The 21,673-nt window shown below is 35.7% G+C and overlaps 1 protein-coding gene across 2 annotated transcripts in view; it reads left to right on the plus strand.

Moving 5' to 3' along the window:
• Window positions 1–677: 677 nt before the first annotated feature.
• LOC149555493 (putative kinase-like protein TMKL1) overlaps window positions 678–21,673 on the plus strand; it is a 269,901-nt gene continuing 248,905 nt past the window's right edge. Inside the window, exons 1-2 of one of the 2 annotated variants that reach the window (XM_089829544.1) lie at window positions 678–2,415; window positions 3,618–4,720. In XM_089829544.1, coding sequence (XP_089685670.1) covers window positions 1,095–2,415; window positions 3,618–4,258 — 1,962 coding nt within the window. In that variant the 5' untranslated portion in view covers window positions 678–1,094 and the 3' untranslated portion in view covers window positions 4,259–4,720. Of the gene's footprint in view, window positions 2,416–3,617; window positions 4,721–21,673 lie in introns of those variants that run through there. The other variant, XM_089829545.1, reaches the window with a different exon arrangement.

The raw sequence follows: 21,673 nt of genomic DNA on the forward strand, positions 1-21,673 counted from the left end.
TACCCGATAGGTTGGAGGACGTCTAAATGTCCCCTTTCTGCACCAGGGCCGTCCCCAAGTTTCGGTGTCGTCCCCTGTTAATTTGCCCTTTTTAAAGATCGCTGGCGGGTCTCATACCCGTCCCCCTGTCCACTGTCCCCAAGATCCCCGCTTCCGAAACTCATGATTTAGACCAGGTAAGCATCCCGACTAACATAGGAAATAATTAATAGTAAATAGGGTACAGCCTAAGTAAATGTTAACTTCGAATTTTTTTACACATTTCCAAATAAGTTGACCGCAATGAGGAAATTTTTTCCTGTGCCTGGGGTACATTCTGTCTATTATTAATATGCTTGTTCTCTACAGAAACCATTGTACATATTCTCTATTGCTTTGTCTGTCAGGTGTGTCAGTTAAGAGTGGAATGGTGAACGAAAGATTTTTGATGTTTAGATAATCAAACTCTTCGCACTTTGTTTCAAATTTATTTTATTTTAATACAGATCCATTGTGGTTTTATAGAACACTTTAAAGACGTTTAGATGATAAAACGGTTCACAATTTATTTCAAATTTCATGTTCTTAAAAAAAGCATAGCTTCGTCCTGCAATTCCATGGTCACGTGGAATGATGTAAATCCACCTAGAAAGAGTTTACCACAAAGCAACAGAAGTGCAAAAGCCTTTTGCTAGTCATTATTGTGGAATGTTGGTCAAAGTAAAAGTAGATTCCCTTGGATATACTAGCCTTTGTGTATGGATAGTAATCTCAGCAATTCACATGTAAGAGTCCTGGTTTTGCTAATGCAGCATTATATGCCTGCACAGACTTCCATCCTTCCAGTTGTTTCTGCATGCTGCGTTGTCCTTAGCTTCTGCACTTTCCATTTTTCTTTATTTTTTAAAGATATATTTACTCTACGCCCAAAAATCTGCATTGTCGTCATAATTGCTTTGCCTCCAATTTTCCCACTTTACCTTAACATCTGCTGCAAGTTAACCCTTTCATCTACAATGCCACCGGGCTTCTTTAGACCCATTAGCAACAATGATGATTTCTTAAAATCAGTCTGAACTTCTTGTGAACTGATTGTTTTAGGGGGTTTTGCATTAATGGGTTTTCTCCTATTGCTCTGTACTGTACTCTACATGATACCAGGATGGGGTCAGCTTGAAACAGATGCAAATGTACTGCTTGCTATCAAACCGTCCTTGCAAGGGGATTCCTCTGATAACATTCTGCTGTCTTCATGGAATGCTTCAGTCCCGCTATGTGAATGGAGAGGCGTCAAATGGGCACATGAAAATGGGTCCCTCTTAGACTGCAAAAACACTAACCAAAATATAACAGCTTCCACAAGCCCGCCATTGGTAGTCTACAGCATTGAGCTTGCAGCTGCCGAACTTGCTGGAACAATCCCTAAAGACATTGTAAGGCTTTCACACCTTGAAAAGCTCTACTTAGGCGTTAACATGCTCAGGGGGAACATTCCTTTAGAGCTTGGGAACAGTGCTAAGCTTTCATCATTGTCATTGACGGGAAATATGCTCAACGGCAGCATTCCTCCCTCGATATGGAATCTCTGTGGACAGCTTGTAGATCTTCTTCTTGATGAAAATGAGTTGAGTGGTTCCATTCCAGAGCCCGCATTGCCAAATGTGACATGCTCTAATCTTCAGACTCTTGATTTTAGCATCAACCATCTTGAGGGACCCGTCCCGCCGTTTCTGAAAAACTACGAGGGCCTGCAAGAGCTAGATCTGAGCAATAATTCTCTATCCGGTGCCATACCTGAAGCTCTGGCGCGCCTGAATTTGTCTAGTTTGGATTTGTCCTACAATAACCTCAGTGGATTGATCCCTATGTTTCCACAGATGTTTGGTAATGAATCCTTTGCTGGAAACAATCTGTGCGGATCTCCTCTTGCATCTTGTGCAGATGCCATAGTGCGGAGACATTCAGGACCAAGCTCCGGTGCTGTTGCCGGGATTGTTATTGCTCTCATGGCAACAATGGTGGTTTTGTTGTCCTTGTTGATAGGGTTTGGAAACAAAAAAGTGCTCCGAAGAGAAGACCATTCTTCGAATCGATTTGATGGCGAAGATCCAGAGGAGACCAGATTAGTGATTTTTGAAGGCGGGGAACACTTGAGTGTGGATGATGTCTTGAATGCAACGGGCCAGGTACTGGGAAAAACCAGCTATGGAACTGTATATAAGGCCAAACTCACTCAAGGGGGAACTATTGCTCTGAGGCTTCTCAGGGAAGGTACTTGCAAGGACCGAGAGGCATGTCTTCTCGTGGTTAAGGACCTCGGCAGGCTTCGGCATGAAAACATCGTGCCCCTTCGAGCATTTTATGAAGGAGAGAGAGGCGAAAAGCTTCTTGCTTATGATTATCTGTTTAATGGCAACTTGGCTGACCTTCTTCATGGTAAGTAACTTTCTGATTCTAGGGTTTGATATACACTTTTTCTGTTCTTTTTGTTCCCTTTTATTTTATGACTTTGTCATAGACAATGGAATTGAGGCACTTCTAATTGGATAAAGTGAGGCTTTGTTGCTAGTTTCACACTGTTTCTAAGGTCTAGACAGAGGTGATTTCTTCTTTCAGTAGGTGTGATTCCGGAATAATCTGAGTCACTTGAACTTTCTACAACCAGGCACAAAGGGCATATTCCCTGGTAGAGATGTTTTGGCAGTCAGAGACTTAAAATGAAGTGTCCAAACGTTTAGGTCAGCCTTTGATCTCTGAACCTCTGAATCTGACGAGTCAAGATAAATGCAGCTAGTTTAGATTTGAGGGTTTCTGGCATTGAAACTGTCCCAGATCGATGGTGTGGACATGTTCTGTTCTTGGAGGCAAGACCCTAATAGAGGAATATGTTATTTATCCTAAACAAAACTCTCTCAAAGGTATTTCCAACTTTAAGGGTCAGATTCAGATTGTCACAGTCAGCAACGTGCTGTATGAAATACCTATTCAGTGTCTAGAATGCACAAGTTGCCCTCACACACCATAATGTATGTATTTATCCCCATCTATCATAACTTATGCATTGGCACATTCTAGAGAGTGGATAGTCTTTCCATTGTATAAACACTAAATAGTAGTGAGAATGGAACTTGTGGTTCATCAGCCAAAGATCAAACTGATGTCTTCAGCTAGTTACTCATTTTCTTAATTATTTTTCACCCAGAGCTGCCTGCTATGGACATTTTGTGGTTTGGCATGAATGGTTCTCGTAACTTTTGTGGTTATCGATTCTTGTGGATATAGATTTAAGTGCTCAAACTGGCAAGGTCATTATCTAGGCCATTATTTTGTAATGCAACAATAACGGACTTCAAATTTCCACAATCCATGCATTCATAGAATTTGCTTCTGGATTCAATTGTGTTAGATTTTTGCATCAACATTCAGATCCCACTCAATGATCCATCATCAATTCTGTTTGCTATCTTTCATCCTGATGACGGATCCGAAATGTTGATGCAAAAAATCTAGCACAATCGAATCCAGAAGCAAATTCTATGAATGCAACAATTTCAAATTTTGATTCAAAAATTACACAGTTGAATCTTGATAACAATACCTCTTACTTATCAAGACAACAATCTTTTTTGGTTTTGTAGATGCTCGAGGTAGCAGGCCAGCTCTGAGTTGGGCTCGCAAGCACAAGATTGCTCTTGGAGCAGCAAAAGGGCTTGCACACCTTCACACTGGGCTTGAAACTCCAATAATTCATGGGAACCTCAAAGCCAAGAATGTCTTGGTGGATGAATACTATGTAGCACATCTAACAGATTATGGCCTGGATCGGTTAATGACGCCTTTAGCTGCTGCTGAGATGATGAATGTATCTACTCGTGAAGGCTACAAAGCTCCTGAGCTTCAGAAGATGAAGAAGGCCAATACCAAGACTGACATTTACAGCTATGGTATTCTCCTTCTTGAAATACTGATTGGTAAGAGGCCAGGCAGGGATGAGAGTTCTAATGAGGTTGTGGACTTGCCATCCATTGTGAAGAATGCTGTATTGGAGGAGAGTACCTTGGAGCTGTTTGATGTTGAGATTCTGAGGGGAATGAGAAATCCCGTGGATGATGGGTTGCTTCAGGCACTTCAGCTTGCAATGGGATGTTGTGCTCCTTCTCCCTCCGTGAGACCAGATATGAAGATGGTCATAAAACAGCTTGAAGAGATAAGGCCCAAGGCTCATTCTGCTCTGTATACCCCTGTCGAATCTAGGAGTGAGCTTGAACTTGCATTTTAGCTTCATGCCCATGGACATTTTTCCCCAACCGTTTGAGAATTGTTATGCCTTTCTATCTTATTTTCCCAGCCCAATTTTGTCACCTCTGTGATGATTCGTTCTGAATGTATTGTCGTGCAAAACCATGAGTAAAATGAAAACAAATGGGCTGCTTACAGGTGCTTGCAATATGGCAAGACTGAGGAGCTAAACATTCAGAATTAAGTGCTCAATATCTTTAGACTACGTGTCTGTTGGTTTCTGATTAAAGATGGGGATGTTTGAAGACGCAAGTTTTGCCAACAAATGTGCATGAACCGAGCTCCATTGAAAAGTATCTTGGCCTCCCAATGGGATATCTTCTGCCAAGTATCAAGTATCAAAATCTTGATTGGTCGAGCATATTTATTTATATCTTCTGCCAATTCAGAGGAATGGACTCACTAGAGATTTAATCAAGTAAAAATATTTATTTGTCTGTGTTGCTTTGAGTTTGGCTCTACCAGTTTCAGCCCCGTGTTGATTTTACTTATTTCAGTGCTTTTTCTTACCTAGTATTGTTTAGGCAATTATTATTATTTAAACTCTAAGAAACTGTTTAATTTATTTTTGTCATTATGTTATGATTATCCTATTGTTTTAGTTAATCTTATATTTCCAATTATGTATGTATGTCAATAGGCTCTTGTTCTACTGGTGAAGTTGAATGGCTCACAAAGAGCCCATCAGGGATCAAGGCTTGCTGAGTGCAAAGTCTGAAGACATCATAAGGATGAATATGGCAGCATGGATGCTCCTTAGTCCTTGGCAAGGTTTCAGAGACGTGTAAACGAAAATTTGACATTTTAGGATTGACAATCTCTAGAAAAATTGACATTTTAGGATTGACAATCTCTAATTGTACTAGATAGGAACTTGTAAGATTGTATGAGTTGTGCTGATTTAGAAATTTAGAGTTCTTATGTCATATGATTCCTATATCAACTTTGAACACTTCTCGAAATCAGGGTATTCGAAAATATATGCATACTTTTTGATTCCAAATATAATATGATAATTAAAACTGATTTCACTAATGAAACTAAAGCAGGGAAGTAATGTTCGCGTCAGCCCCCTCATTAATTAATTTCTAATGAATGTCTATTCTTAAATTAATTTCTGCAAAAACAAATGTCTATTCTTAAGTTCCGAAGGTTCAAATTTAAAAGTTAATTATAAGATACTAAATCTAATTTTCTGATTGTTCTTCGCAAATTTTCGGGGGTGTATTTCTATTTGTGTGATTTATTTCTATTTTCACATAGAGAAAGTTAGAAAATTAAAAGATACGGATAAGGAATTAATTATATGTTAGAATATGCAATCGCTTCTAACTCTATGTCCAGAGCTTACACTTAAGTCCTTGTACCTCCTGCCAATTCCAAGTGCACGAGTAGAATATGGAAAGAACAACTCACACGCATAAACAGAACTAAAAACACATCCACTTAGTTTTTTAAAACTTTCTTTGTAAATTTTAAGTTTTTTTTTCTAGTGTTGCTTGTAAATTTTATGGGTTATAGAGTGCAATGTAAAAATTCTCTCTCTAAATTTTATAACAAAGATATTCTTTTATAATTGATAATTATATTTTTTTTCAAAATTTTGATTAGTTATTTCTATAAATTAATAAGTAATATATATATTTTTTATTTTAATTTTTTGTTAATATAACAACATCTATATAAATTTATCTTTTCAATTTAAAAATAAAAAGCTAGCAAAATGATCAGATTCATAAAATGCTTGCTTTTAAAATATTAATTTTTTTAATAGACATTTTATGGATGAAAAAATTTAGTTGTTTTATTGTGTTCATCGCCATTTTAGTATAAAATAAGTTCAAAACTAAATTAAATCAATAAATATATGAAGAATTTAAGAAAGTACTAATTCTAGCTTAATATTATATTTCCATCATATATTTTAGCTTAGAAACATTCAAAATTCTAGATCGCTGATTTTATATCAGCAAGAATATTACATCACATGAACTATGGTGCGGAAGCATAATGTGTATACATCACATGCCCATCATATATATGAGTAATAATACATTACTAAATTTTAAGTTTACATTATCTGATAATCAAGATTACATCAATTGAATGTTACCGAACATCATCCTTTAAGATGAAGGTGCAAGACCATAAGATAGATTCTGAAACTTGACAGGTGTTCTGAAAGTGTATCTAGTCTCCAAAGCCATCAGATGTCGTCAATCTGCTATCTGAGACAACAGTATGGTCCAGGCACTTTTACCTTGCCAACAACGGTGTGTTTACTCCCTCGAGATTCTTCCTAACATAAAGAATGGGCTGACCCTGGCACAAGAAGCCTAGGTTCCCAAAACAAGATGGATTAGATGGATCCAGTACAGCTGTGAAACATACTACATGTATCTATGTTTCTAGCAGCCTAATCACATAATATGATAGGGAAAAGAAAAGAGCACTACACATCACCCATATGAAGTGAAAGAAAAACTTTAACATATCTACCCACATGCACATTTCTTTTAACTACTGCACATCCACAAATATCCAAAAATGAAAGTAAGCATAGTCACACATATTTCATATGTCAGAAAATGCACATTTAAATGCTATAAATAAAAATGGCTTGGCCAAGCACTAAAATTTGTCAACAATACTGAGATAGAGACAAAACATAATGAATCCTATTCTCAAAGTTCTGACAGGTTCAGAGAAGCAAAACCTAATGCATCCATCTCCACCCTTCCATTTGCCACATTTCACCCAACCATAAAGGAGATAACCTCAGACAATCAAATCAACAACATCAAGGATGTAACAATAATCAAAGAGAGAACCTCAATAAGTTTTCCTAAGACAACATAGATTGCATTAAGCTATAATGAAAATGCACTTAATCAGCCTAACCAATATACAAAATTTGTAGCACAAGTGGCATTCATCCACAAATGAATCTACTCAATCAACATTAACTAGTTTTATACAATCAGGTACACAGTCTACTATTGAATGTACCCATTCAACAATAACTAGTATTAAACAATAGTAACTAATTTTGCACAAACATGAAAAACATACACAATTGAACATACCCAATCAACTTTAGTCAATAATAACAATAGTAACTAATTTGCACAAACAGGTAAAGCATATACAATTGAACATACCCATTCAACATTAGCCAGTATTTAACAATAGTAACTAATTTTCATAAACATGTAAAGCATATACAATTGAACGTACTCATTCAACATTAGCTAGTATTTAACAACAGTAGCTAATTTGTATAATCAGGTAAGCATATACAATTGAAAATACCCATTCAACTTTAATCAATATTACGCAACATTAACTAGTTTATTAAACAAAAATTGCATACATTTATAGCTGAAGGAACTCAACAACATTAACTATTTTTACACTTTTTAGACCTAGTTCAAGTCCAGGTACAAGGATCAATTTCATAGACTTAATCAAATTGTGTTGGTCATCTTACATTTGTTAGTTCTACCTGCTGATATGGTTCAACTATCCTAGTGAAGGGAAATTGGCTTCCTCTTACTTAATCCATATGTGAATCATCTTGGGTATTAATAAGAGATGTAGCTAGATGCAAATATTCAAATGGAAGGATCCGAAAACAAAGATGAATGTATATAATACAACAAGGGGAGTCCACAACTTAGATTGTGAACTAAAAGAATGTGCACCTCACATAATGGAGAAAACAAGAAGAATTAAAATTGGATAAGCCACTCTCCAAACTACCCATGACTCCTAGATGGTTTCCTAGCTAATCTACACCTAACAGCTACATTCCTCTATTATTGTGCAAGTCTACCCTATTTGAAAGCAAGCCACATGAAGGAAAAAAGCAAAAATGTAACAACACCCTGAGAAAGATACAATAATAGTTCTTGTCCTCTTGTTGATTCTTCTTAATGTTTATGAAAGTTAGCACAATTTGTTTCCTAAGCCCGAAAACAAAAGAAAATGTTGAACCTATTTTCGTCCCATATTATATTTACCTACCAATGCACTTATTTAGTTAATTCACCCTTAGAACCTGTCATATCGTATTTTAGAACAGTCAAAAGATAAGTTGCACAAATAGTCTTCTACCCACCATTAACGTTTTTGATGCCCAACCTATCTACAAGTGATTTTATCTTTAATCTCATAATACAACAGAATAAGCATACAACATACAAGCTTTTCTAATACAGGGCTTACTAATGTAGTCTAATATACCACAGTTAACACAGAGGGATTCTTAACAAGTTAAAAATAATTCACAAGGAAATTAAGGAGCCCATAAGAACCTATAATTTTGCTCTCATCCAATCTTTTCCTCTATTCAAACCCCAAGACTCTATCTTTTCCTTCCATCTATTAGAGCTTCCTTTTCTTTTTCCCCAATTCTGTCGTCCATGCCCTTCTTTTGGTATTCTGCTTTGTCTTATAATTACTAGGGTTCATAATTGACCAAATTTTGCCTCCCGCATGTTGTTATTATTATTATTTTTACTTAAAAGTACAAAACCATTGCATATGTTTTAGCTTTTCTTCCTCTTCTTATTTATGAGGTTACAACATCAATAACCATACAACATCTTGGTGGTTATTTTTTATTATTATTTTAAACCATTACCAACATATCTTTTACAACCACATTTCAATCATTTAAGGAAATTAGGTATAAACTCAAATTGTCTTTTCTTTAAACTAAAAGAAACTTTAATTACATTGACCATATAAGGAATAGATTAAAACAGAACTCATAAATTAACATCTTAGTCCAAAGTGGTGTGTGGGTTGCTAAGAATTATCCAATTCATCCCCTTTTGAGAGGCTAACCCTCTCTACCTCAACTGCACTCTCATTCTATCGATCCTACATCCACTCAAACATTCACAACAAACAAAGAGTCAATAATCCACTTATTATGATTAATTATAAAACATTAAATATACTCATGAATGACATAACATGAATCATATAGCAAAATCACATAAGGAAAATGAAGTGCGACATCACATATCATATATCCATCTTCATAAGAAAATTAAGTTACAAAACTTAGAAATTTAGCTTAAATATCTCTTAATTGTTGACAAAACAAAAAGGGGTTGACCAATCAAACTATGACTCAATTGCCACATAAGCATTCAACTATGCAAGTCAACAAACAAGACATGACATCTCTCCCCTCTAGGAAGAGGCATCGCCCTGATGTCAAATCACAATAAAAAAAGTACACACATCCAAAACTGATATCTAACTGAAATAAAACAAGCTATACAAAAAGATGGGGAGAGGATTTCTGTAAATCCTCTGCATCCTCCCAAGTGGCACTATCCACGCCAAATTGGTTCCACCAGACCTTGTACTGGAGGACATCCCTGTCTCTTACCCAGATGGTACACTACTCAATGAGTCAGGTGGGCTAAACTGCCATCACCCTTGGATCCTGTACCTACAACACATGCTAGTGAAGTACATGAGATATCTTAGGATGATGTAGCTTAAGCAAAGAAACATGGAAGATGTTATGAATGTGGGCTAAAGTAGGCAGCAGAGAAAGCTGATAAGTAACTGGGTTGAGAACTTCTCAAAACCTTGAAAGGGCCAACAAATCTTAGTGCAAGCTTTGAGTTTTTGCCGAACGAGATTGACATATGCACTCTAACCCTCAGAAACACATTATCCCTAGTTTGGAACTATAAGAAAGTGTGTTTCTTGTCAACATAACTCTTCTATCAATCTGCTACCTCTTTTAGCCAACTGCAGGTTAAGATCATCTACTCTTCCATCTCTTCTAACATCTTAGGACCTACAATAATCATGTCCTCAACTCTATCCCAACTAATAGGTGTCTAATACATCCAGCTGTAAAGATCCTCAAATGGAGCCATACCCAAGGAAGAATGATAGGAGTTGTTATAGGAAAACTCCACCAATGGAAGATACTCCTCTCATTTGTATTGTTGATCCATGTAGTACATGCACAACAAATCTTCGAGCACCTAGTTCACCCTCTTAGTCTACCTATCAGTCTTAGGGTGGTAAGCTATGTTGAATTATAGGCGTGTACCCAAAGTGAAGTTCAAGGTTATCCCAAACCTTGAAGTCATTTAGGTATCCTTGTCAGAAATGATGGTTTCTAGAATACCATGCAGTCTAAATATCTCTTAGACAAAATTTCTAACCAAAACTGGAGATCCATCCTTTAGACTACCAGGAATGAAATGGGAAACTTTGGTTAATTTGTCTACTATGACCAAGATGAAAAAGGTGGCACTGGAGGTGGCCCACCTCCAAGAATTGCTCAATCATTGGGGTAACGTGCCTTGCACGATCACCAAAGTTCCTCTCAACTCTTTAGCTAACCACACTCTACCTCAAGGCCACCATCGGGGTCACAGTTATTCTGCTTGCTGCTTGCATACACCACACTTACAGGATCCCTGTCACCACTCTCCTAGTGGTGGCGATATTGGCTGGCGGCATTGCTCGACTTCTCCACCTCGCTGTGGGTCTAGCTAGTCCACAGCTCCCGTGACTTCCCCTCTTGTTGCTCCTCTTGGCTCTAGTGGTTCCAAGTAGTCTTTCCCATGCCTGGATTTGACAATTTCTCCATCATGGGTGGAGAAGAGAGATAAAGAGAAATGTGCTGATGAAGACACTGCTAATGGCTGGACTGTTCCTAGTCCACCTGCCAATCCTAGGGATTCCCTGGGGTTATAATGATCACGATGATCCCCCTTTGGCTGGCACTACTCTTATGACCTAAGGGGCTTGCTTATATTGTTTTTTGGTGAATAGTTTTTGTTTCCAGTTTTTGCCGTGTGAACTTTCGCAGGGTGATCTTGTATCCCCTAACCCCTTTTTCGTGAATTTGTAACAAGTATATTAATTTATTAATAGAAAGGGTCTATTCATCAAAAAATAAAATTATAAACTATTTATTTAATTGATTATTTTACAAAATAAAAACAAAATTGAAACATTGATCTTTGAAAATTAAAATGTTTGAAACAAGCTAATAAAGATTGACCTTTATACAATAGTTTTAATATAATTCTTATTTTAAAATTAAATTATTAATTAAAATTGATAATCAAATTATATTGTAAATTGATAGTTAAATCAAAATTAATTAATAATCACATATTTATTTTCTAAACTATATTATAAATTAATATATAAAGTGTAATTTTAAATATATAAATAGCAATCATTTTATATTAAATTAAAATTAATTTTTTTATATATATAGTATATGTTATCCATTTTAGCCCCCTTCCTAAAATTCCAGTGTTGCCATCTTCATGAATACCTAGGGTGATATACATGCCCTGCATTCTTTGAATCATTATATTTGCCATGCAAGCGTATTAGGGATACGTAAAAATTTCTTTCTTTCTTTATATCCCTAAGTCTTTTATATTCTTTGCATCATATGAGGTGCTTTGAGTTGTGATGTTGCGACTCCCCTTCATTGCCCTACCGCTCTAGTTTACAACTTAATTGTCAGATGGGTTGCAAAAGTGCGACATGGTCAAAGCTCACGGTCATCTCAACTTCACAGTGGTTAGCACTAATATTTCATTTCAAGTTGTCAGAGAGTGAAAGCAGTCAGTCACACAATAGCAAGTTAGTTATACATTAAGGAATTTTAAGTTGCAAAGATGTGACTGATGATTTTCACATTTCTTGCATACAGTTTCAGTGGGACCCAGTGATGGTGACATAACAAGGTAGATAGGTGTCAACATTCTAGGAAGTTCATGGAGCATCAAAGGGAGAAATGTCTTAGAGGCCTGCACTCAATCACGATCGTTGATCTAGAAATAGATCAACATTTGTCGCTTTCCCACTTTTCAAGGGTGCATGAAGGATAGCCAAAGCGGGGCAGCAACATAGCAACACATGTACCATTCGCCAAAGGGTAAAGTAGTCAAGTTTAATGGCTTCCACATCTTCAAATACAATCGAGCTTAACCTGGGGTTAAGGCAGTGAAGCCTCAAAAGCCCGCTGATCGCACCATCACAGGGTTAATTATTGAGTTAATGGTTTTAGTTGCGAAGGTGCAAGACAGTCACTTAAATGACTATTGTTCTTTCACAACAGTTATTGGAAAGAAATAACAAGTAGTTATAGTAGTGCAATTGATGGTTAATAGTTGTCTTTGCAGCTTCACATGTCTACACGGTCAATGGAGAAATGAAGTCACAAAGCTATGATGGCATAAAATAGGTAGCTGTGAAGCAGCTATCGTAATGTTGTGGGTTAAGGAGCTTTGAGATTATTTATAGTTGTGAAGGTGTGAAAAGGTAATGCAAGTAGTGAGTTAAAGGGCAGTTGCAGTATTACAAGAGGTTAACTCTAAACCATTGTTTAAATTGTGAAGCGGTGAAAGCCCATTGATTGCACCATTGTGGGGTTAATTGGTGAGTTCAAGACTTAATTCATGAAGATGCGAACAAAGAAATGTTGAAACAATTAGGGGTTAGGCCCAACTTCAAAAGGTTTCAGTGGAAGTCAACATAAATGGTTGTGAAGCAGTTATCACAGGGTTACATAGGTTAGTGATCCAAATTAGGGTCAGTGCAAGAAGTTGGGTCTCACTTTTGGTCAAAAAGTGGAAGTGTTTTTCCTATTTTTGAAATATTTTGTCAATTGATGCCAAAATTTGAGCCATTTAGAGACAAATATTTAAAAACTCTAGAAATAAAAATTGTAGTGCTTGGAATCTTCTTTTTGAATATGTAATTTATTTGTATACCCATATGATGGATTTTTTTTTGATATGGATCTTCAAAAACCACTTTTTCAAAATGCCTGTTTTAGGACCATACCATGCTCGTGTACGGACACCATAATTTGACACAAATGAATGAATTTTTGTGAATCCTTTTAAATTGAGTTACTTGACACACCAAAGATTGATGAGAATATTTTTCTTGAATTTTTTAATGAATATTTTTATTATTATTAATTTTTAATTGGCTATAAATAAAAAATTTAAACCTCTTGTGTACGGACACCATAATTTGATCAACATTTCACTTTTTTCAATTTTTTTTTTTTAAACTTCAAAAGAATTGAATGTAGATTGATGACATATAAATTAATTTAAGAAAAATTATAAAATAAAAAAGTTATTAAAGTTTTAGTGAACGTTGCTATTTTACATTTAGCTACCACCTTTGACTAAAAAATAATACAAAAATAGTAAATAAAATCATAACACTATAAAATTTATATTTCTAAAATTAGGACAGTGAGAGCTCTAATGGGTTTTTTTTTCGTAAAAAAATTTGATCGGGAAGACCCTCTAAAAATTATGGCAAGACATGAATTTGTCAGTTCAATGCCTTAGCCAAATCTTGAGAGGCCAAGGCATAGGCTTGGTCTCACCAAGCCTGTCCCAAACCAAAATTCGATGCAAGAAAAATAAATCCCACCTCATGCTATAAGAAACAGGCACCCGTTATTTGAATTTCAAAAAAGGGTACCCGTTTTGAAAAGCTAAAAGCGGCATGTAAAATATGTCAAAAACTTAAAAAATTGAATTTTTAAGAAATGGGTACCCGTTTTTTATTTTTTAAAAACAGGTACCTATTTCTTAAAAATTCAAAATTTTAATTTTTTGAGAAATGAGTACCCGTTTTTTGAAAATAAAAAATGGGTACCTGATTTTTAAAAATAACAAGTACCCATTTTTTAAATTTAGGGTCGGTCGGGCAGCCGAGCTAAAAATGGGTGCCCATTTTTTAAAATTGGGTACCCGTTTCTAAGAGGTCTCATTCCGTGGAATTGCGACCCAACTTTGTGCATTCACCCATTAATTTCAAGTTGCAAAGCAATGATAAAGCATCAAATGAAGAGGTCGCAGTTTTGCAGGGCTATATGACCAACAAAGATTTTAGGTTGTGAAGCCGTGAACAAGAGTAGGCACAAGTCAACATAACAAAAAGAGGGTCAGGTGAGATGGCAGAATACTTAAAAAATATAGGGCCAAATGGCAAAGCTTAACAATTAAATTTAGTTGACCTAATTACATAACTAACCTGACATGGTCACAAACATGAAATCAAACAAACCTTTAATGGTGAATAGGTCCATTTGATCATCTAAAACCACTTTTTTGAGTGTTCCCAATGCCTGATAATGTAGTTTTTGTCCTTTCGCCACCTTGGGTTATCCATCTCGGTTAGAGTAGTTATGGCTGCCATTTCTATCTCTTGAGGGCTAGATTTGAATGTAAGGATCATATTTTCTGCATGGGGACATACATCTAATCGGTTTTCACTTTTGATCCTTAGTTACTACTCTTTTGCAACTTGAACTCAATGGTTGAATTTTCAACTCAATGTAATATCAAAGTTATGCCTGAACTCTATAAAAGGTAGTTGTGAATATGTTTTAGAGGTTCTTCTCTATTCTGATTATGTTTACTTGCAACAACCTTATGCTTTGCAACTATATTCATTTCCTTCCATTAATGAAATAGTTGGTTATTACCTCTTCTTTCCATTCATTTTTTGTGCATATATCTTGCCTTGTTCTGATGTTTCTTTCTAAGTTTTAGAGTTTCTATGTTGTGTTCATGCTATTGATGAATTATGTAGCATGAAGATGTCTTTCCTTTCAACATTCGATTAGTTCCAAACTTGCATGTGAATTCTTTGAAGGTAGATTAGAGTCAAGATATGTGTATTTGGCTTTTCATTGATGTGTTGCGCATATAAGGGCAGAGTTGTAATCATTTCAATTAGGTGCATCACCCCTCTAGACTAGATTAGGTAGATTGATTTCATGCATCTCCTTCTCCTTTTTCCTCTCAAGCAATAGGTAGGTGCATCCTGATTGTATGGAAATTGACCTTCTCCAAAGACTCAATCTCACAATTCAAGTCCCATAGCTTGGAGATTGTTTCCATGTGTCACAAGGTCACTTGAGGGTCATACCTTAAACAAGGGTGTAGATTTTTGTGACAATAGTATATTGAAACAAAAATTAATAAATAAACTAACATTTATTTTTTGAAACTATATTATAAATTAATATATAAAGTGTAATTTGTTTTTTGAAATAGTATTCATTTTATGTTAAATTAAAGATTTAAATTTTCTTAAGTCAAATTCTACACTATTATATATAATATACTATAGCACAAACTAGATTACTTAGATTGAAAGTTTCCTTAGCAGACTTAGTAGTAATGTTGTCAACAACTCCATCATGCACAACCTCTCAGTTCTTGTTCACATACTTGGATTTGTCCTTATTAGAGGTGAGTCCTTGTTTAGTGTCCTTCTGAAGGGTTATTTCCCCCTTTTTGACCATGAATTCCTCTATCCAGATAGCTTGTGTGGCCATGTCTTCAAAGGTGCATGGACCTTGAAGTTGAAGTTTATATCCAACGTCAGGTAATAGATTATTAGTGAAGATGTCAATTTTTTTCATTATAGGGATTTTGCATGAATATTTAGTGTAAAGTCATCTCCATCTTTGAAGGAATGTGAGGAAAGGTTCCCCAACTTTCTGTTTAAGGTTACTCAAGTCTTGTATGTTAATTGGGTGTTGTATGTTGTGAGAGTACTATTGGAAAAATAGATTAGCAATCTCATTGAATGTTTTGATACTAGTGGGAAAGTGTGAAAACCATTCCATGGCCTAACTACCTAGACTTATTGGGAATAGACACATGAGATATGTTTGATTATGCATAAATTCCATAGACAAGGCACTCAATTCCTGCAAATGATCTTGGGGATCAGAAGTTCTAAAGTATTTATCATACTTGGGCACCTCTATTCCTCTTGGAAAAGGAGGCATTTCTATACTCTTGTCTAGAGTGTATGTTTTTGTAGGTTTATCCTTATCACACATCATTTGGGCTAATTATTCTTGCATGATCTTTAGTTGTTTTTGCCACTCAGACATTTTAGTTTCCTCTTTAGGTGTAATGATTGTTTCAATGTTAAAGTGATGAGGTAGCTTGGCTCCCTCTTGAGAAAGTATTTCTCTTTCTCTTCGTTTAGCAAGATTTCCATGAATTTCTAGAAGTTTTTGTCCTTGCGACATTTTTTGATATGTTCAGGAAGTATTTCTACTTCTTCCTTATTCTCATCAATAAAAGGTTCCTTATGTCTTTCATTCCTTTGGTGATCTTGTTCTCTACTATGTTCTCCGTGTTCTGGTTCTTGATCAACCATTTTAGGAATTGATAAGTTTCAGTATATGTTGGTTGAAAAGGTTGGCTGAATAAGAATTCAGCTATGTTGTTTGGAGACATATAACCTTTTCTAGTTTTAGGATTCTCTTGATACAAGGGGTTCCTAGTTTTTTGTAAGTTTATGAAAAATGTTCTCTAAGCATGAGATGATCTAATGGGTGAAGGAGATCATGAAGACTCCTCATTAGATGAATTGGAGACATACCATGTATAAGCTGAGAAGTGACCTCTGCCATGATTATGACCCCTAGCTCTACATCATCTAAGTCTATGGGGATAAAACATATTTCTTCTTCTTTTTGCCATTGTCATAGACAAGGACAAAAGAAAAAGCCTAGACAAGAACCACACTAGAATGTGGTCTCAAAAAATAGAGATAAGAGTGTTGTATGCTTAGGTATGAGTCATCTATGTAATTTCTAGAACAACCAAATATTATGACTATCATGACACAAAATATGACAAAAATGAAAGGACAAAACAAGATAACTAAGAGAGGGTACTAGTTCATTGTATATCACAAGTTATTGACTAAGCAAGAAGCCACTATTTTAACACTATTTGTAGACAAAGAAGTGGTAAAATGTTATAGATACATATCAAACTTATAGCATAGATAGCTCTGACATGATAGCTTGATAGTTTTTAGGACAATATCCCACACGATGATTCTTAGGGAAGTGTGCAAGAAAGCACAAAGAACCAAGTGAAGATTTAGAATAGCAATTTTTGACTAGTTTTCTCGCACGAGGACTTGTATAGAGCCGCGAGGGGTTGATAGACTAACAAAAAGATAGAATTTTGGCATAAAAGATAGTGTTTTGCAAAGTCTCATGTATAGATTTGTAGACGGTTTCATGAGGACTTGTACAAAGCCACGTGAGGAAGTTCTGATAGGGTATTTTCTCACACAAAAATTCATACAATTAGGTGTGAGAATATGGATAGGCTAACAATTTTTGACTAGATTTGAAGATATTTTCAATGTTTTTGATAGTTCTGAATAGGAGACTAGTTGTGTTGACAAGTTTCAAATAGGTATCATGATAGTTTTCAAGTTATGGACAACATTTTGGTTTTCAAAAAGATAGTTATTTTCAAATAGACACAGGAAGCAAGCAATAGTCAGAAACAATCCAATTGAGGACAAAGCAACTTGGAGGGATGGGGGAGTCTTGATCTTTTGTCTAATTGACAGTTTTGGACAAGTTAAAAGAATAAAAAAGACACACTTTATCCCTATAACCAAATATGGTAGAGGAAGAAAAAATTTTGTCTCACAAATTATGTGCATATGTTCACCTCACACAGCTGTGTCACCCCACTAGAGGGCACCCATGTTTTTGGTGTATTCAAAAGACTCAATAACATATAAACTAAATGAACACCCTTGTGGAAAGGGTCAAGTGCATATACCACCTTCCAGCATCCAGGTACATGCCTATGGTGAGAATCTATAGGAGAGATTATTCCCCCCTCCTTGCACAAAGATTATGCCCCCTTTTAGAGGTGAACTGGGTAGCAACTAACTAAGAGGTTTCTACTTGACTTCCGTTCATATTAATCCTTGGTGGCTTCACAAGTGAAGTTGAGGCCAACAACCCACACCATCATTTAAAAGTGTACACACTGGACTAGCAAGACTAGTGTAGACGCCGACCAGTACAATAGACTGAGCCTCCTCTAAATATGCAATATTAGGAATCAAGAGGAAGAAATTAATATGGCTTTGGAGTCTTTCATTCTATAAAGCTTCTTTATTATAGTGAGTTGGAATCTCTAGTAGAAGGAGTGTGCTTACTTGGGTCATTCTTGGAGGTTGGATCGCTCCAGTAGGCCCTCTAAAAGGTTGACTTGGATTGCTGGTTCGAATCTAAGGGTTCAAGTTTCTAATTCCCCTCAAGGGGAAAGAGAATACTCCTCTACCACCTCACCTTGCCCAAATATGAAAAACATGTTCATCACCAAGTTAGCTTATCAATCTAGACTTGTCCTTTCTCAAGATTTTGATTTCCTCAAAGGAAATCATCATCCCTTCATAGAAAAGACTCATACAGGAGAATCACTAACTTTTTTGCCTCCCTTGGGTACCATCTTTCAAAGGTGTCTAGGTTTTTGATTTACTCTTGGGCATCACTTCCAAGTAGTAAAGAGAATATACCCTTATTCCCTTGTCTTGCACCCTAAAAAGTTCACAAGCCCTATTTATACTAGGTGTAAGAAAGCAATAAAAGAAAACACAATGTTTAAGTGGATTTGAGATGATTCCTTTGACATGCATATCTTTGACAACATCTTTTAATCAAAGAATTAGTACTATTTCAAGAGTTTTTGATAAGGCATCTTCGACAAGTGTCCTACAAACCACTTTTATGGTACAAAAAACTAGAAATCAGAAATGAAATTGCTTCAAAAATAACTTGTTAGTCAAAACATGATAATGAAACTGAATTCTGAAAACTGCATTTGCATTTTCTGATGCAAAATTTCATACGAAATCCTACATAGGCTAGCATAAGAAATGATGTGTACTGTGTGAGAAACCGTGCAATTCTACACCTTTTTGTGTGAGGAAGTGTAGTGAAAGGAGCAAAATCTCAATTTCTTCATGCAAGAATCTAGAAAATTGTATGGATGACAGTGAAAGGATATGAAAAAAATGTAGCAAAATAGTACAAATGAGGCTAGAAACTTGATTTCTCGGCCCCACAGTGGGCACCAGAAATGTATACAGAAAATGTGGGCCTCACTCTTCACACACACTTCAACGTGATCATTATATGTGAAATTATCCCAGAATGAAAATTAAGTTGTTCATCCAAAATAATTTGGCAAATCGATCTGTTGCCTCCTAACTAGATGGATTTTGCTATTGCTGTCAAAACAAGAAACTAGCAACCAGACCTTTAGTATGAAAGGTTTAATTAAGCTATATGAGAATGCAAATTAATCTAAATGAAATTCAATTAATCTAGAAATAAAAGAAGCATTTTAATCTAAATGTATGCATTTTAATACTAAGATGATATTATAATGCAAGAAATTAAGCTATGGATGTATGAGCAAATGGATAGATATTTTAGCATAAATCCAATACCAAATCAATTCAACCTCCCTAATGAGGAATTGAAAGCTCCTTAAATAGAATTCTAGAAATTGATCAATGGTCAAGATCAATTGGAATGAATGGTCGAGATTGAAGATGAGATTCAGTTGGAATGGAAACTTCCTTGTGCATATGAAGTTAATTGATTCAATTCTGAGTGTCATGGAGAGTTAACTAAGTCTCTTTTGAGTGTGATCTTGATCCTATCTTCTTCCTTCAATAATCTACCTGCAGATTTGTCAGCTATCTAATCTTTGTGTAATGTGTAGAACTATGGCTTGGGTCAAATGATAGCTAGTATTCACTTCCCTTAATATCTTCATCTATCTTGGACAACCTATCCTTGATTTCCTTTGTAAAGATAGATGTGTCACTTAGCTTGACATATAATGAAATAACATTACTAACAGATGTTTCCAGTGAACCAAGAATAGTAGCTAACTCTACTTGATCTATTGCAATTCTTTGTGCAACTTGTTCCAACACTCTGTTCTCAAATTTTCTTTTAGCTCTTAGTAGCAGTTTATCCTATCCATTCAAGTCTTCATTGTATTTATGAACAGTTTCTGCTAACTATTCAAAAATGGGTTGTTTTCCATTAACCTCAATACTCAAAGCATCAATAAATATGCTCTTTATTGCTTCAAGAACTTGATTTCTTTCTTCTTTTCTTCTCTAATATTATGATGCTTGGCTTTCTTCTTTAGTAGTTAACCCATGGTATCCATTTTATCAGGGGTGAGAGTAGAGATATCCCAATTTGGAATAACTATATCCTCACCCAGATCAATAGCTTTTTCTTCTTTTCACTTTTCCTTCAGAATGGTGGAAATAATTTTCTTTCCCTTGTCTAGGGCTTCAGTACTTGGTTGAGACTAGTTCTCAACTATCATTGTACTAACTATGAATATACTTGGAATAGAAATAATTGTAGAAAATGATGGACTAGTAGAAAAATGTTGAAATGATACTAACAACTTGGATACCTTATTACTGCTCAATCAAGCTCGATGATTGAGGACCTTGTTGCTTGGTAGATGAAGTGTTGGCCACTTCAATCAATGTAACATTCAACTAAACAAATTCAAAGCTTGGTTGGGTGCTTGGTATAGTAGTGGTATCCACAACCAGCTTGGTAGAAGCTATCTCTAAGCTAGATTGCACTAAGGTTGTGCTCGAAGAGTGAGGAAATGAGGCCGTGACTATTGCTTCAATTTTCTCTACATGAGTTTACTCAATGCTTTGAATCTTTGGAAGGCTTCCTCCAGTAGCTTCCTGTTATTCCTCCTCATCATCTAGATTGACATCATCTATCTCATCATCTTTTATTTCTACATCTTCTTCCTCATCTTTGTCATCCTTGTCATCAACATGTACAAAAAAGTCACTAGGTTGGTGTAGCTTATAGATTTTTTCCACTTAGTAGTAGCTGTCCTCACCACATATTCAATGTCTTTAAGCAATATCATACATGTGTTGAATTTGAGAGTGAACTTCTTCTCATTTTTCTTCAAGGACTCCTTCACTTCCTTCTCACTAAGATTTGACATGAGTTGCATCAGGGTTTGTTTAAAGATATCCTTGACAGTCTTTGTTGCACTTTCCCATCTATGTTTGATTGCTTGTAGAAGTTAATTAGGAATTTGTTGTGCAAGCTCATCCAGTGAGTATTTCCATTTGCCCAATTTTTTCATAAGCATATCCTTAATCTACTTTTTCTCTTCTGCATTCCTGGTCTCATACTTAAGAGATTTGAAATTTTCCATGCCAGATCCTTCTTCCATTCTTTTCAATTTTTCTCGAAGTGTAGGTGCATCTCTTTTGAAGATAATTTTTTTACCTTCATCTTCACCTAACTTCAGCTTCTGCCTAGACTTGGCTACCATTCTTGTGAATATAGTAGGAGAGGACTTGGCGGGTCTGATTATGATAACCTTACCTTTCGTTTTGAGAGGCTCTTCTTCCTTAGATTTTGCATCCTCTACTTCATCCTCTTCATCATCATCTTCTATATCATCACCTTTTCCCTTGGTAAGAATTAGAGGAA

This window comes from Cupressus sempervirens, chromosome 5, assembly GCF_028749045.1.
Source record: "Cupressus sempervirens isolate cs-2001-9-10 chromosome 5, ASM2874904v1, whole genome shotgun sequence".
In the NCBI taxonomy this organism is placed as follows: domain Eukaryota; kingdom Viridiplantae; phylum Streptophyta; class Pinopsida; order Cupressales; family Cupressaceae; genus Cupressus; species Cupressus sempervirens.